This window comes from Melanostigma gelatinosum (assembly GCF_949748355.1).
Source record: "Melanostigma gelatinosum genome assembly, chromosome: 12".
NCBI classification, from domain to species: Eukaryota; Metazoa; Chordata; class Actinopteri; order Perciformes; family Zoarcidae; genus Melanostigma; species Melanostigma gelatinosum.
This window is the reverse complement of record NC_136645.1, coordinates 10,271,561-10,287,671: the sequence shown is the minus strand read 5'-3', so window position 1 is coordinate 10,287,671 and position 16,111 is coordinate 10,271,561. Positions and strand designations below refer to the sequence as shown.

The following is a 16,111-nucleotide window of genomic DNA, read 5'->3' as shown; positions in this document are numbered from 1 at the left end:
AGTAGTGGAGGATCCTCAGGCCCCTCTGCCATACTATATACGCCACTCCACTCCGTGTCACGCCTTCACCAAGACACACTGGAGCCCCCACCCTCCTCCTTCACTTTGTCTAGCGCTCTCTCATTTTTAATTCTTGTCTTTTTCCAGTGTTTAACGCGGGTCCTGTTGCTGTCTTTTCATCGCTCCTTCGTCTTACCCCTGCTATGTCTATTGCTTGTCTGGTCTGGTGTATGAAATCTTGATTTAGATTTCACGACCACAACAGCACACCTTTCGCTGTCATCCCTCATCTCCCTCCTCGCTGCCTTGTTTTGCTCCGTCTCCTTTTGACTCCTCCACCAACCAAGACAGGAGCTATATCCTGGAGTTCTGTCCTTGCTTTCCACCCCTCCTTCTCTGGGCAGTGACCTTCCAGCGCTGCCCTCCTCTGGGAGCTCCTACATGCTGTAATTACCTCTGGCACCCAGGCTCTTGGGCTTCCACACAGGTGACACAGTGGAGGGGGAGGGTGCAGAGGGTTGAAAGGAGGAAAGGGAGGTTCTTTCCGAGCAGCCGACAGGGCGGTGTCAGAAGAGCTGCTGATCTGCCTGCTACTGCAGGAGTAAGGATACAACTACACAGCCTCCGTCAGTACCCCCATTAAAAGAGGCCACTTCATTAACAGTGAAGAGAAACTACTATCACAATCACATAGCCGAATACTTAGAAACATTTCAGCTGCTTAATAACGATGCAATGATTCCACATCCACGTACAAGTCCATGTTTTTTTCTATGTCGTGAAATGTCATGATTCAATATTTAATTTCATGTACTGGGGATTTCTCAACACAATAGTACAAAACAAAAGCAGTTCTTCACAGAACAAAAAAAAAAAAAAAGAAAATATATATATATATATTTTAACCGCCTCACTTTTTCAAGAGATGAACAAATTGTGTGGTGATTTGTTTTATTCACGATCCGTACTGGAACAAATTGAACCACCGGTACATCAAATCGCTCAGCATCTCTGTTTACCCCTGTTGTTTACATCCTGTATTTAACTCAGTAAATGCTCAGTTTGGAATTACTGTCTGAAAAATGTTCTTTGTTGCAGCACGGCTTTGCCACGGCTTCGTTCCCTTTAAATGAACAGTTGCTGTGACTGTCTCCAACACATACAGAAAACTCAAGTATGTTTAAGAAGTGTAAATAAAAGGGAACAAAAACAAAGAGCTGGGGTAAGGGCTGGAGGCGGGGACTTGAAGACGAGGTGAAGGGCGAAAATGAGGGCTGTGTTATCTAAGACTGCAGCACTGCATCACAAAAATAACAAATGGAGACTGTCACTGCTGCTCAGATCTGAGACGAAGTGGAAAATATTTCATGTCAGATCCTCTCACCTTTAAATGGACTGTTCTTAGCCAGGTCTGATTTTGACAAAGCACCGGGCTCTTCCTGTCCTTATACCCGGTGAGAGCTGCCACCATTCATGCTTTCATAGCATGGATCTGTCCTTGGCACCATAAGCGAGGGGTAGAGATTCTCATTGTTGACCTGTTGCGCTACCATACTGGTGGTCGCCCCATCACAGGTGTTTTGCATTGGAAGACAGTGATGAATGTCTCAGGCACAAGAAATGACCTGATACAAGCTACTCCACACACACCCGACTCAGTCAGTCCGGCAAACTGGAGTTTGATTAACTGTAAAGTGCACATTCAGGATGTTATAACACAAGATAAGATGTCAAGCAATTCACAATAAAGAAGACCGACTTAATCATTTTTGTTTTGCAGGAATGTATGTTAAACACTACCTTTTAGTAATATACGAACTGTTGCAGGTCTTTCACCTTTTATTAGCCCCTCTGGCATTTAAAAGTATCTCAAATGGTTACCAGTGCTACTTTTACAGTGTGGTGACACCTATGGTGAGAAATTATCTTTATTCAATTATAATTCTTAAGACAGCCAAAGCAATATATTTTGGTAGTCCAATGACACAAACTGATTAAATGCTAGACTGTACATGGAGTCTGAGGATTCAAGTAAAACACTTTTTGTATAATCTGATTTACGGGTATAATATGATAAAATGGACTACCAGGGTTTTTTTTACATCAACCTCAGCAGAAAATCTGCTCCAAACGCAGGCGGTGACCTGCACAATTATTTTGAATGAATGCGATGCATTCTTCTTATAGTGCAGTGTTTGATACTAAGGAGTTGCTACACAATTACATCAACCGACTACACCGGGTCAACACGAGGCCTAATCAATGTCTGGTGTCAACAGATCAAGGACGCTTCTTATGTATGTGCTTTGTGCTCCCACGCATGCATTCAGATCAGAGTTAACCTACAGTACTCAGAATTATTCCCACTATCAACACATCACACAGATGAGATGAGATCAATAAGAATAGATAACACAACTCCAACGCAGTCTCAAGGCCAATAGATTCCCACTCTCTGTAGCCGTTTGTGTTGTGACGTATGTGTATTTGCATAATCCGTGGGCCTAGGTTTTGATTGAATGCAGGATAATATATTGTGTCGCTTCTTGTTGACTTTAAAGAATATCTGAGCGGATGCATGTATAAACCGCCTGAAAAGGTTATGAAGTCTGTAGCTCTTTCTTATTTCCTTACCTTTGTGGTTCTTGGCATCGCTGGATCCTCGGGGTAGAGGAGTGTAGGGCAGTGGGTGACTTTCAGATCCAGTCTCATCAGGTGGCTAGGAGTTAGGAGACAAACAAAAATAATAAATATTTGGAAGGAAAAAGGTTGTTACAGGAGCTGAATGTGAGTGTCATAAATCCTTTGGGATTGGTACAGGAAACGTTGGAAACACTTCACCTGTTTTATTACATGATGTGGCAGGTCATGTTTTATCAATTCTCGCATTTTGTGGAGCTTCACTCCTGCCTTTGATGATCTGATCTACGACCTGGTTAGGGAGGAGAGGTCTTAACCTTCACTCAGCCGTGTCCTCCTGCAGTGGTCAACTAAAGGGTAGATGTCACTCACTCTGAGCAGCCAAATGCGCCGCGGTTTACGTAAAGGTAGTGCTCTCGACAGAGAGGACATGCAATTTGCACTTTAACTGGATACCTTATGTGATGACACATAATTGAAAATGTGAGATACATATGTGCATAGATTCCTGGCTGCGAAACAAGAACAAGCTGTGAGCAAAGTCAGTGGTTCAGGCTAAACAGGCAAATGCTGCTATAAGACAAAGAGATTTTAGAGCATGTTCCCGAACAGGTCAAGAGTTTCTTGTGTTGTTGTTCTTTCATACACTTTCAAGGTCCAAAACATCCTCTTCCTTCCCTTAGCCTTTTAGGCAGTGGAGCAGGCAGGCAGTTTATCATGACACAGCGATATCCGATGCCTTTGCAGAAATACTTTCCATTTCTGCAGGAAGGAATTCACTGGGTCTTTAATCATAGCAAGGGACTCAACTGACAAATACATATTAGAGATGGTTTGGAGCTGCATTTCTCCCACTTTTATTGTTGTTCCTCTACATGCCGATGCATAACCTTGAGAAATGGAATGGTCTGCACTGTTAAATGGAACCATATTCTTCATGGGCAAAGAGAGCACTGCGAATTGAAAACGATCGCATAATGTGCTTTCAGATAGCATCTCTGAAAGGCATTAGGGCTGGCCGGCATGTGTGCCACGTTACACCGAAGAGAAAAATGGCAAAATAAGCTCATTCTGAGACGTTACTACATATGCTGGTAGATCATGCTTTTGAAAGAAAGAGCTTGAGATAGAAATATTGTTTTGGCAGCAGACCTGCTGCCTCTGGAGTGACTGAAACATGTTTAGAAATATCACAGATCACTCCCTGCTTGTACACTGTTTTCGTATGGAATGTGTAATGCAAGAAGTAAAACAACCCCAAATAAGAACATACTGTGCTCAGTGAAAAACATTACACCCATGAGGAAAAACAATCAGGTATTCATACTAATGTTTTTCTTATTGTAGCACTGCAAAATGGATATTGAAACAGGCCAGAACGATCCTGAACCAATATGACCACTTACCAAATGACCACTACAAATAAAGTCTCTTATTTTGCCCGAATTTTGCCATTTGGTTTTGAGGATATAATTGATAATGTCTGTCTCTGATAAATGCTGTGAGCTAACAGAGCAAATCAGCCATGAACAATTGTGAGCCCTCTCTATTTGATCTACCTCCATGCTCTTCTGAGCCACCGTGGTGTTGCGCCCCCGCCTGCCTCATTTCCTGGCCTGCTTGAAAGATCACAAGCCCGGGCCTCTTCTGGCCTGCTTGGCCCCCAAAAGCCCCTTCTAATCCTGCTGCTTGCTCACAATTAATCTTCCTAGTTGCCACATTATGAACAGCACCACCCACCGACTGTGTTAGGGGGGCGTTGGAGGAGAAGGAGGAGAGGGAGGACTGCTGGGGTTAGCTGGATACTGAATAAAGCCCTGGGCTGGTTTCAGTCCTGTGGGACTTCAGTCGCTTGCGTTCAGTATTACCACCCACCCGGTCCCCGTGCTATGCATGACACCACCACTTCACCTCCCCAGTATCTTGCCTGCTGATCAAACACCCTGTCCTTTCAACATCTGTGGTTGTCACTTCCTGTCCTATCCAGACCAGCCATTTTACCCCACGCACAGAACAACATTCAGCCAGCTTTCTCATGTCCCGATCCTCCCTTTTCTCCTGTCAGACCTTCCTCCGTACCCCTCCACATCTGCACTCTTTCACTTTAGTCAACAGCCTGTCCGGAGGAGGAGAAGCAGCAAATGTTTAAAAATGAAAAAGCATGTGGAACAGTGAAGGAGAATCTTCTTTCTTGTACTTGCTTTAATGGATTGATGTCTGAGATCATTTCAATATATTATTCGGTTAACATACAAAGGGACGATAAAGATGGACTATAACACCAGTCTTCGCGGACCGATGTGATGTTGTTGACAATTAATTGTTATTATAAACACAGAGTGCTACACGCCCGTGTAATAAATTCATAAAAATCCAAAATTGACATAATAATGATTTCCATGCAGTTCTTAGGTCTAAACAAGCGCTTCCTCAATGCTTTTAGTCTCTTTATTCACCCTTTCCTGTATCCTCTCTTTCTCTCCCTGTCTCCCTCTCTTGTTTTCTTAAGTTGTACCTACACTGGACAGAGGGAGGTGCTGCTGTGTCGTGCATTTAAGATGCTCCTGGACCCCCTTTTCCTCTCTCCCGCTCTCTCCGTCTCTCTGCTGTCCAGATTAGTCTGCTCATCAAGCTGAGCATTGTTTTAATTTGCTGGGCCCGGGGCATATGCTGAGTGTTCACATCATTATTGTCTCTGTGCAATGTGAGTTATCACCACAGCTTATGATAATGCGGCACAAATTTACAGGCTGGGGAGCACCATGGATTCTGTGATAATAAAGGGTGGACAGAGGGAGAGAGAAATGTAGAAAGTGTGTGTACATGTGTGTGTGTGTTAAAGAGAAAAGGGTGGTGGCAGAGAGAGGAAGCTCTGTTGGATGTCATTATGAAAGATGATTCCCGTACTGGATAATACATCACACCAATGCTGTCTTGTCTTCTCCCTTTCTGTGTTGTTATGTGAATAAATGCCGATAAACCCAGAGGCAATAGTGATCATTACTTCCAACAAATCACCATGAGAGAGGGGAGCGGGAAGAGGGAGACAGGGGAGGGACGGAGAGACAAGAAAAGCAAAACACAAAGAGAGCAACACGGAGCTCATAACCACCTCCACAGTGGGGTTCCTGAAAATATGAGATACCACAAAGTCAGTCGGGGGAAGGTTGACGCATACCGAGGTGTTTTTTTTTTTTAGACGCAACTGCAACTAAGTTTACAAAGTTTTGCAAGCCTGGCTGCTGATTGCAAATGTTGATGGGTGCGATATTACAGAACATTACAATGATACAACTGATCGAGAAAGATTTCGCGAGAATGCGATTGTGATGTCGGCTGCCACAGTGTAATGTAGAAAAGTAGATAAAGTAACGAAAGTAACACACACGCTTTCCTCTCTCGCAGCCTGGCTCCGAGGTCTCACCCGGACCAGCTCATCCCGACACACAGGTGGTTCCTGCCTTGCCTCACCTCTCCCTCTTTAAGACTGACCAGCAATACAATCTAATTACAGCCGCGCTACAGAGGGAGACCAGTGTAAACACCAGCCCCTTTTTTTATCTCCTTATACATCTGGACAAGTAGACAAAGTGCTAAAAGGAAATAAATGTGGCCTGACAGCCACATCAAAGAGTTCAGCCAGAGGCTTAATGCTACTTAGGGCACAGGAATGTTGTTGCTAAGCACCTAGCAGGGTGCAAAGAGGGCCCTGTCCTGCCTCGGAGAGGGAGAAGGGGAGAAGAGAGAAACGAAGAGGAGAGAGAGGGAGGGTGGTGAGGGAAGGGGGGGGGGGGGGGGCTGACATTGAGGGGAGGCTAGGGACTCAAGGAGATTTTTGTAGCTTAAAGCAATTGTTGGAAGAAACAAGCCTTCTGTTTTGTTTTCTCTTGACACCATTTCTGCTTTTTTTGTGCTTGCAAAAGACATGTATAAAAATGTCTTTTGATATGTTTTCTCTTTGGGTCTATATCAAAATATTTCTTTTGTGTCTGTGCATGGAACTTTTTTCACATCTTGTCTCTGTAAACTGGTGCTGCTTTCTGATCATGTTCGAGATCAGAGGAGACACAACTTGTGAACTTATTTGAGTCAACATTTAATGCTGGCATGACATGTTTGTTTCTTCACTAGATGGAATTCTTTTGTGATCCGTGTGTCATACTTCTGAAGTTACGGGGGTTACGAACAATACAACACTTTTAGAAATAAACGAATAAAGGAAACGAAGCGAGTAAGTAGCGCCAGCTTGCCGAGCTTACGGCATATAACAGCAATGATGAAATGAGAAATTCTCGAATTCACTGCCAAATTTAGAATCTACCCCGAGTACAGATGTACACAAAGGAGTCGTGTGCACAACGTAGTGTTTTCAAACAGAAGCCTATCATTATGGTGTACTAAAACACAAAATATTATTATTTGGATGTCATTATGTATCTGGGAAAAAAAGCTTCAAAGCTCAAGGTGAAATTGTTTAAAAGCAACATAGTGAAACACGAGTTTAATGATTAAAATTCTTCTTTTTTAAAATCTGTGATATCGAATGATGATGGCAAAGGGGAGAAGAGAAAATACAATAACGCGTTTCAAATCTCTGTTGTAAGCATGAAAAGCATAAACTGTGTTTTCTTAGGTAATGGCAGAGGGAAGAACATTTGACGTATTGGTGCCTGGGCTTGTGGGTAGCACAGCAGTCTTTTGCTGAGCAGGAAGACTGCTGAGCGTGTGTTTAATGATTTACCAGTTCTACTCCAATGAACTTGCTCTGAGTAAATGTATCATATGATCACTGATCACAAGAGCAACTGTTTCGATGTTCCGCTCGGAGCACGGGGCACACGGAGCGAACCGGCAACAGGGAACATTGCCGTTTTGTGTCAGACGGGCAAAGGTTGAGTGCTGCTGGACGTTCATCACCCACAGCGATGACTCATAGATGGTAATAAGGCTGTATTTGTTTTTAGGTTGAAATTTAAGAATCTGTTCGACCTTTACTCGGAGTGTCTTGCAGAATAAGTGATTTAAAGCGGAAATGTACGCCTACATTACAGGTATGCGGTACAATTAGCTTGAGGCTATTTCTTATTTTGGTCTAGTTTGACCTTTGCATTGGCACAGATTATGTAGCTACAACGTTACAAAGACAAAAAAAGAAAATGCTGTATATGTTAGTTAAAACAATGATTAACTGTCTTCTTCAAACTTTTATACAAAACACAACTGATCGTTTCATATAGTTTCAAAAGTACAAACAATTTCTTTTATCTCTAAAACAGGAGAAAAAAAAGAAGATGCAAATGTTCTGATCTATCGGTGACAAGAAAAAAATCATCTTTTTCAGAGTTTTGCCTTACCTGGTGCGAAAATAAATATTTTCATCTTTCCAACACAAACACACAGGTACACAAAACCATAGCAACTAAGGAGTGTGACATATCATGAGGCTTTCGATTCTGATTAGGGGCTGTAGCTAACGTCAGGGCTGTTTTCTAGAGTGTAGGATGTTTAATAATTGAAGACTCTGGGAGCGGGCCTGTCACACCAGCTTGTCTCGAATGTTTCCTATGCAATTAGACGCAGAAAGACATTTGAAGAGGACCCACAAAAAAGAGCCACAAAAAGTGACATGTGAACTTAAAGGAAATTAGCTCTTCACACGAGTGAAATGTGAAGCTTACTTAGCAATGCTTAACTCAGTCTGCTGCTGTGTGAAGTGTGTGTTTGACTCACCCGCGCTGCGAACACCGCGATTTTCTTTACTTTGAGCCGGCTTCAGTCAGTAAGATCACAGAGGGGATGAAAACTAATTTTGACTCAAGGCATACGGAGAGAGAAAAAAAGAGGAAAAAAAACCCCTGAGATATGTCGAAATAATGAGATCTCTTGATGTTTTCTGGGAAGATATGGGATGATGCAGACAGATGCACAACTCACATCTTCACCCAAGGACACACACACACACACAACCGTGGAACAGTTAACCACAACTTCAAAAACACACAGATTTGCATGTGTGTATGCACTCACATTAAAAAGCTCACGCACACCCTTTACCATTATTCTAATGCAAGAAACACTCATGCACTTACATGCTCACTTACATTCACGCACAAACATAAACTGATTTGTTGATTAGTACAGATGCAGAAGGGTATGATGCAAAAACAGCATAACCACAGTGATTGAAATGTTAAGGACTCTGACTTCAACTCAATGCAAAATGTTCAATGAAATAAAAAAGAAAAAGAATAAAAACCTTATTCTTTACGCATATAAAGATCACTAAAAACATACATAATGAGGATAATTAAGCTTAATTGAAAATAGGATTCCTCCTTACTTTCCAATTGAAAATATGACACGACAAACTGTAACCACAAATGATTAATATGCTCCCTATCCATCTCTGCTCGCCTCCAATCCCTGGCAACCTTTTCGAAAGAAATTTCCAGCATCCACATGTCTGAGTTTCACGTCGCAATGATAACACTGTCATCTTCCACACCTATCATAAGTCACAGGCAAACGACCCAGATCCTCCGTCGCGAGACACAACCCTCTGCGGGCCTGTAAGCTGTATCATTACACCATGTCATCTTTATGGCACGGAGCAAAGCCCAGCTCTCTAATTACACTCTGCCTACTCCATTTACCCAGACAGGGACAGAGCAGCAGGCAAACAATGCATTAAAAATGGAGTGCTTCCCCCTGCTCTATGGATGCCCGTGTTGTTCTGCTGGTGGCCGTCGTTGTCCCCTGGTCGTTGTTGTTTCACTAAAAGCTGTGGAGGAGAGATAGCAGAGGGCCCACGCCACCTCGACTTCCCCACCTCCTCTCCTCTTCAACCCTTTCCTCAGAAGGACTTATGAAGGTGAGCGGCTATGTGACAGGCCAGAAATAAAAGAGACAAACCAGGGATAAAAATGAAATAAAAAGTAGCTGTCTGAAACAGTAATTGCACTCCTTTGCTGAGCATGCTTTCAGATATATAAACCTGATTTACTGTCGGCGCTGTTGCCACAAATCAGAGGGCCCTCTGAGAAACACTCGTGCTATGAAATTGTTTAATCTCATCAAGTTCTGCTTTCACAGCAAGCCATAAATCACATAGTCTTTGTTATCATAGACCTCCATGAGCGCCTCTGAGGCAGGCAATGGATCGTGGGTATATATAATCTTGACTGCGCAAACAGCAGGATCTGAGCAGCCTGAAATACTTTCATATTAGCCGCGGTGCAGCTGGCGGAACACAAGCGCCCTGATGGATATCTCATTTCCTGCGCTCTGCATCTATTTCGAGCAAATTATTACTGCATAAATTTCTTGTCAACAGAAACGGCCAATTAATTAAGTTAAAAATGCACTCGTGATCACATCTACACACCAAACAGGACAGCCGGGACAATTTTCCACTCACTGAATTTACCGCAGGGGTCATTGTAATGAATGATTTTAAACTTTGTCATAAAGTCGCAGACAGGCCAATATCTACACAGGAGCTGCAGTGCGGGCTAACCCGCGACACATTTGCATAAAGTATATTTATGTGTAAATGCTGGAGGAAGACAGCCGGTGTGAGGAAATCAACTTTACAACTACAAAACAAGATGTCCGCCAACCTCTGCCGTACTAGCATTTCATCAAAGACGAGCACATGAGGATTGGATCGGGATCATTAAAGCACCGTTGCCATTTAAGATACAAAATATACACATTTAACAGACCTTCGCAAATTCTGAATGAATTATTCATCATGTATGAGGGGTTGGGTGTTTGTGGGGGTGGGGTCGTGGTAGTTGTTTATTCAGCTTGGGCCGTTTATCAGACAGCGAGGATCCCACGGCGGGGATGAGCTCGGAGATTTATCTGTGTTTGGGCTCCAAAGCAGATAAATCAAGAGGTGTAATCATGCTCTGAGTGGCCCAGCTGTGACCCCGTAGTGAACTAATGACACAGGGATATCTAAGCCCCCTTTTCCTGTTCCTGGGTTCGGCCCTTAGGTTAGTCTCCTGTCAGACACCAAGCTAAAGAAAGACACGTCTGCACACAAAAACCAAAGGGGAAACTCAAGGCCCTACGTGTCCTTTTGTCCTGTTTACACAACACCACCAAGCAGGATCGTTCACCCACTGCTAAAAACAACAGCGTTGGAACAAAAGTAACGGCAGAGGGCTACTGTACAACCGTGTTTGTTCAAACAATAGCAATGAGTATCGATTGCAAGTGTACACATAGCGAGTTCACAAGCTGCTATTCACAATCGTCCATGTAAAAGATACTGCTGCTTGGCTGCGGATGTCTCCCATTCCCTCCCAGAGCAAAGGCTTTCTCCTGTACAGAGCCTGCTCTGATTTATCATGTCTCCTGCTAGCAGGCTGTCCGCTGATTAAGCCAGTGGAACTTTGTTTCACTCTCCTCTCTCTTTAATCTGTCTCTCAGCGAGATAAATTAGCCAGTGCCGTGCCAGCTCCTGCTCTCTTTACCTCCCTCCCTCCGTCTCTTCCTCTCTCTCTCTCTCTGTTTATCTTTTCTGTCTGTCACACATTGAGAAGGGAGCAGACACATCTGCTGCTACGCTGCTGCAGGAGATAGTGCTGGGCTACATCCCTGGTCAGATTGAGAGTGTCTGTGAGTGAGAACGAGAGAATGAGTGTGTTTTTCCTCTCTTTTTCTCTCCTTGACAACCTTCTGTCAAACAGTCGCCCTCTCTTTGGCTGGGCTTATGCTCTTTGTTGTTTGCTAATAAATCAGAGAGTATATTTATGCTCTGCAATCCCTATTCTTAGTCTTTTAATGGCGACACATTTGTGGGTGAATTGAAGCGGGGTTTTATTCACTAGGCTGTGGGCCAAAGTGAGGCCTGGGTGCCTTTGCCTGTGAATGTTTTCCCCTCTCCACTCTTGCCCAGGTGGTAAATCACACTCATTGTCAGCCACTGCTAAGTTAGTGCGCGTCATTGGGGAGAGCAGGAAGCACCGGGCATAATTCTGTCCATCAGCTTAATTTATTGTATCGGTAGCTTTGTAATCTCCACCCCATAAATTACAGCGGCTGACAGACAAGAATTTGGTTTTAAAGGCAGGCGTCATCCGGATTTTGTTCAGTTTCTCTCTGGGCTTTCTGCTCTCATATTCAGCCATGAAGGAAATTGAAACCTTGCAGTGTAAGGGTTAGGATACTATTTCCTATGCTGCTGTATTTGTATCATGAGAATACAAACATAATATTTGTGTCGGGTTATCATTTACATGAACGACCATTAAGAGTCAAAAAGGAGGAAAAAATACAAAGAGAGAAAAGGAAAGAGAGGCCAGAGCGGGTTCAAGGAAATGACCTTCTTTGCAGGTCTTATTTCCAGATAAGTATAAAGCATAATACAAGGGCACTGCTGAAGCATCTGCTTTGCAGATAGTGCATTTGGCTCCTCTTCCACGGTAGTGAATATAAATCAGGCGAGGCATCTCAGTGCTAGGACTGACTTCTAGAGGCCAACAAATCTTTAACATGAGATTAAGGCCTCAGTGGGGTCATATATCTATGGGCAATAGGGTTTCACTGAGTCAGGACTGCACTAGAATGTACAGAATGCCATGTGTAATGGTCTAACAACTCATTACTCACATACACAGTGAATTACTTCCTACTGTGAAGAGGACTAGATGGTTATAAACGGCTACCAAATCAAAAAACATTTGCTAATTATTCTGGAAAAAAACAAATATGCATTTAATAACATTAAGATATATGTGTATATATATATATTCTTCTTAAAAAGGATGAGTCTCCAAGTAATACAACTACCCTCCTTTAATTTGTACAGTTAGTAAGCAAGACAAAAAAGTAAAACTAGACGGAACATAAGATGTGTTGCGGGTATTTTCGTTGAACTGTAGTAAATGTAAACGGTGTCAGCTGCTATGTGTCGACAACAAAGAAAGCAAACAAAAGCAAAGCTGCCAATTACCCTATAAAACATGCATATCTTCCAAAGCATGGGTCTCCTTTGTGGGTTTAACCTACCAAAGGCAACGGGTGGTTTACAAGATGCTCGCTCAGTGGATACAATTGTGTTTGGCATAAAAGGGAACACAGACTGCGAGGACCTAACAATGAACCATATCTCCCTGTAGCCTTTTCAACGCGGCACATTTACATATCAAGCCACTAGCCCGATATGTAAACACATTCCATCAGATGCCGCCATCGCAGCCGATGAGAGCGATTTCAATCCCCCTATAGCTCGCACACTGTGTAGCATTAGACAAAGAGAAGGAGGCCTGAAAGAGACATCTCATGTCATCACCCAAGAGAGATAATGGAATTGTTATACATCCTTGATCACAGACACTCTCACGGCATCTTGCTCTCTTTTCCACTCATTCTTTGTCTCAGTGCTCTTAAAGTCTCTCTATCGCTCTCCCTCTCTCGCAAATGTGCACGCACACACACAAGTAAAAATTCCAGCACACTTCAGTGCGATAGCTCCTCTTCTCTGTCAGGGTTTCATCTCAATAGCTTTTTTATCTGAGGACTTCAATTTGCAAGCCTAGCTGGAAGGCAGCTCCTCCTGATATGTTAATTGCAGGGTACTTAAGCGCTAAAAGATTAACATAAAACCCTTTGGAAACAAGCTAATAGTTTATGATAATTCGTGCATGGCCTTTGTCTGTCTATCATTACATTGCCTCTAGCGGTAATTTTATCAAGGGGCTGTAAAATATCATTTAAGCAAGTTCACTTTCAGATAATTAACAGTAGAAACTGGATTATTCAATTGAGCCACACTGGTGCCATTAACAATATGGCAACTAAGCTATAATTAAAGTATTTTATTTTATTAACCTATTCATAACGTTGTGCAAATGATGACACTGAGACACAGAAAGGCGTTTTTTCTTTCTTGCCGAAGCACTGTCACCAGGGCAATTACAGGGACCCGGGGTTGCCTCCTCAGTTAGCAGAGCTGATTGAGTCTTTTGAATTAGCAGGTGGGTGCATGGCTAGCATATACCTCCCACACAGAGAGACGGCACACAAGCAGGAGACTTGCACGCCAGCGCGAGGAATCTGCTGAGCTGACAGATCGGAATTTGTGCAGTATGCCAGGACAGAGAGATTTAGACTGAGACAAAGGTTTTAACCTGGATTTGAACCTGCACTGGATGAGATGAAAAGATTCCAAGTGAAGGGAGTGAAAAGATCATAAGCAGAACGACCTCACTCAGAAACACCTCATAGCTCAGAGACTGAAATGATGCCTTGCTGTAGGGGTCTAGTGACAGTGGGTATCTTGATCACGATTGTAATATATCTGCCATACAGCTAAGTATTTAAAAAATGTCAACGACTAATCCAAAGCAGTGATTTCCCTCATAGGGCACATCCATCTGACATGTGTAAGCGCAACTGTGTAGGCATGCTTGTTCAATGCATGTACACTATGCTTATGTGAGAATATATGCATGTTTGATAGAGACACATTTGCTACTTCACACACATGTGCATGAACAAACACACACACACACACACACGCACGCACACGCCGGCACGCACACACACTTTCTCTTTCAGACACACCATCCCTCTCATGAATAATACAAAAACTCCTTTCACCAAACAGCTCAAATAGCTATTCATTCATCTGCATACCTGGAGCCTTGGAAATGATTGGCCCGCCATTACCACTGGAAAAAAAAAAAAAAAAAAAAAAGACAGAAATGTTCCCCAAACAATTTGCTTCAAAATGAGACAGGAATGATTCTGTTCTTTTCAACGCCAGAGACAGGCCCCTATGCATAATGATGTTAGCGTAATGGGGTGACAGATAGACTGGGAGACCATGACATTAGCATGAGAAACGCACCAGTGAGCAGCCGCTCAACTGTGGTCTCAGAGGGCCCTCAGACATACACTCTGAACATCGTTTGTCTCACAGCTCTACGAGCCTGACAAATGAAGACACGCCATGTTTTATGCCAGGCAATGTACCCTTCCACTTTAGCAAACACATGACTTAATGACAGAGGAAACCTGTCCCTGCATTACACAAACCCACTATCTTTTGTCTTATTAGTGATGAATAACCTCATTCAAGGTTGGATGGAGAGCAGGGACACAGTCCGCCTTTAGGAGACGTATACAATTCAAAGACACAGAGGACAGCCAAATGAAATAATGAGGATATACAACCAATTAAGTATTATGTCTTTGGACAGAGCCTTTTCAACAGGTTACACGCTGAGAGTGAACTGAAACCACAGCTTAACTCGGTAAAGATGTGACCTACAGTACAAGCTATATACGGGCCTCATAAAGTTAAGGCAGACATGACCGTCAGGTAGAGAACACCGCTGCAGGACAAAAGGGACGACTCTAAAATCTAATCTCAGAAACCAGAGCATGCTAACATTTTGCTCGCATTGGCCTTCTCCAGTGTAGCTATCTGTCAGAGTTTGTCAAGGCCAACAATATCTTTTATAAAATTGCGTAAGTATCTCAAAGCTTGGGGAATGTAATCATATGTTTATAAGAAGGGATACGCCACGTACAACATGCTGTCACAATCTAGATGCTGCAGACATGAGCCACAGCCTAAAAATGGCAGAGCTTTGACAGCCTTGCCGGCCACAGCACGGCACTGTGGAAGGGGCGAATGCCTCCTGTAAACATTTATCTTCCTCGCGAGTGTGTGTCTGTGTGTGTGTGTGTGGTACGGCCTGGCGACAGGAGCTTCTCTGAGGCTTTATCTGCGGCACGACAAGACAACCTGTAATATACGAGCATCTGGAGCTCCTCTTCAAACACAGCCTTATCTCACGCCAAACATTCCCCCGAGGCCAGAGCAAGAGTGGCCCAGACCAGACCAGACCTCACACCGTCTCACCGTATCCCACCCAACCCGTGAGCCGAGCGCACAAGCTGGGAACAGTCTATCAAAGTGCATGCGTGTGTGTTTACAGGGAGCGTTCAATGAGCGCGGCCTCGACAGCCGAGAACAACAGTGTGACATTACAGTGACGGAAATCATCTGCTCGGAGTTTTTCTTCCGTCCTGCTAATCGGGCTAGAGGTTAATGGTGTTGCACTCAACACAAATGGACACGATCCCTCTTCATCCACTGACTTCAACATAAATGTTGAGACTAGAACTAAACACCCATCACTCACGTTGCTGTTTGGGGGAATTTATTTTACATCAATCTTAAGATAAATAGTGACGGCCATTACAGATCTCCGAGAGGGCAACTCGAATGAGCTGCATGCTATCACTTTCAAAGTGACTGATGAGAAAATCTTTAAAACAACTTCATCAAGACCACTCAAAAACTCAAATCTTAATTCCTTAAACATTGCAGACATTAATTCAAGCATGGTGAGTTTCATTGCCCTGAACAATCTTTCTCTCGACAAAATCACTCCGTGGTGTCGAGAGAAAGCCGCTCAGTTAGGAAGCTGCATTCTTTTCTCCGTGT

The 16,111-nt window shown here is 43.3% G+C and overlaps 1 protein-coding gene across 1 annotated transcript in view; it reads right to left on the bottom strand.

The window, feature by feature from the left end:
• lrmda (leucine rich melanocyte differentiation associated) overlaps positions 1 to 16,111 on the bottom strand; it is a 187,712-nt gene that overhangs the window by 19,431 nt on the left and 152,170 nt on the right. The window contains exon 6 of the mRNA XM_079280665.1: positions 2,635 to 2,719. Coding sequence (XP_079136791.1) covers positions 2,635 to 2,719 — 85 coding nt within the window. The remainder of the gene's footprint in view (positions 1 to 2,634; positions 2,720 to 16,111) is intronic.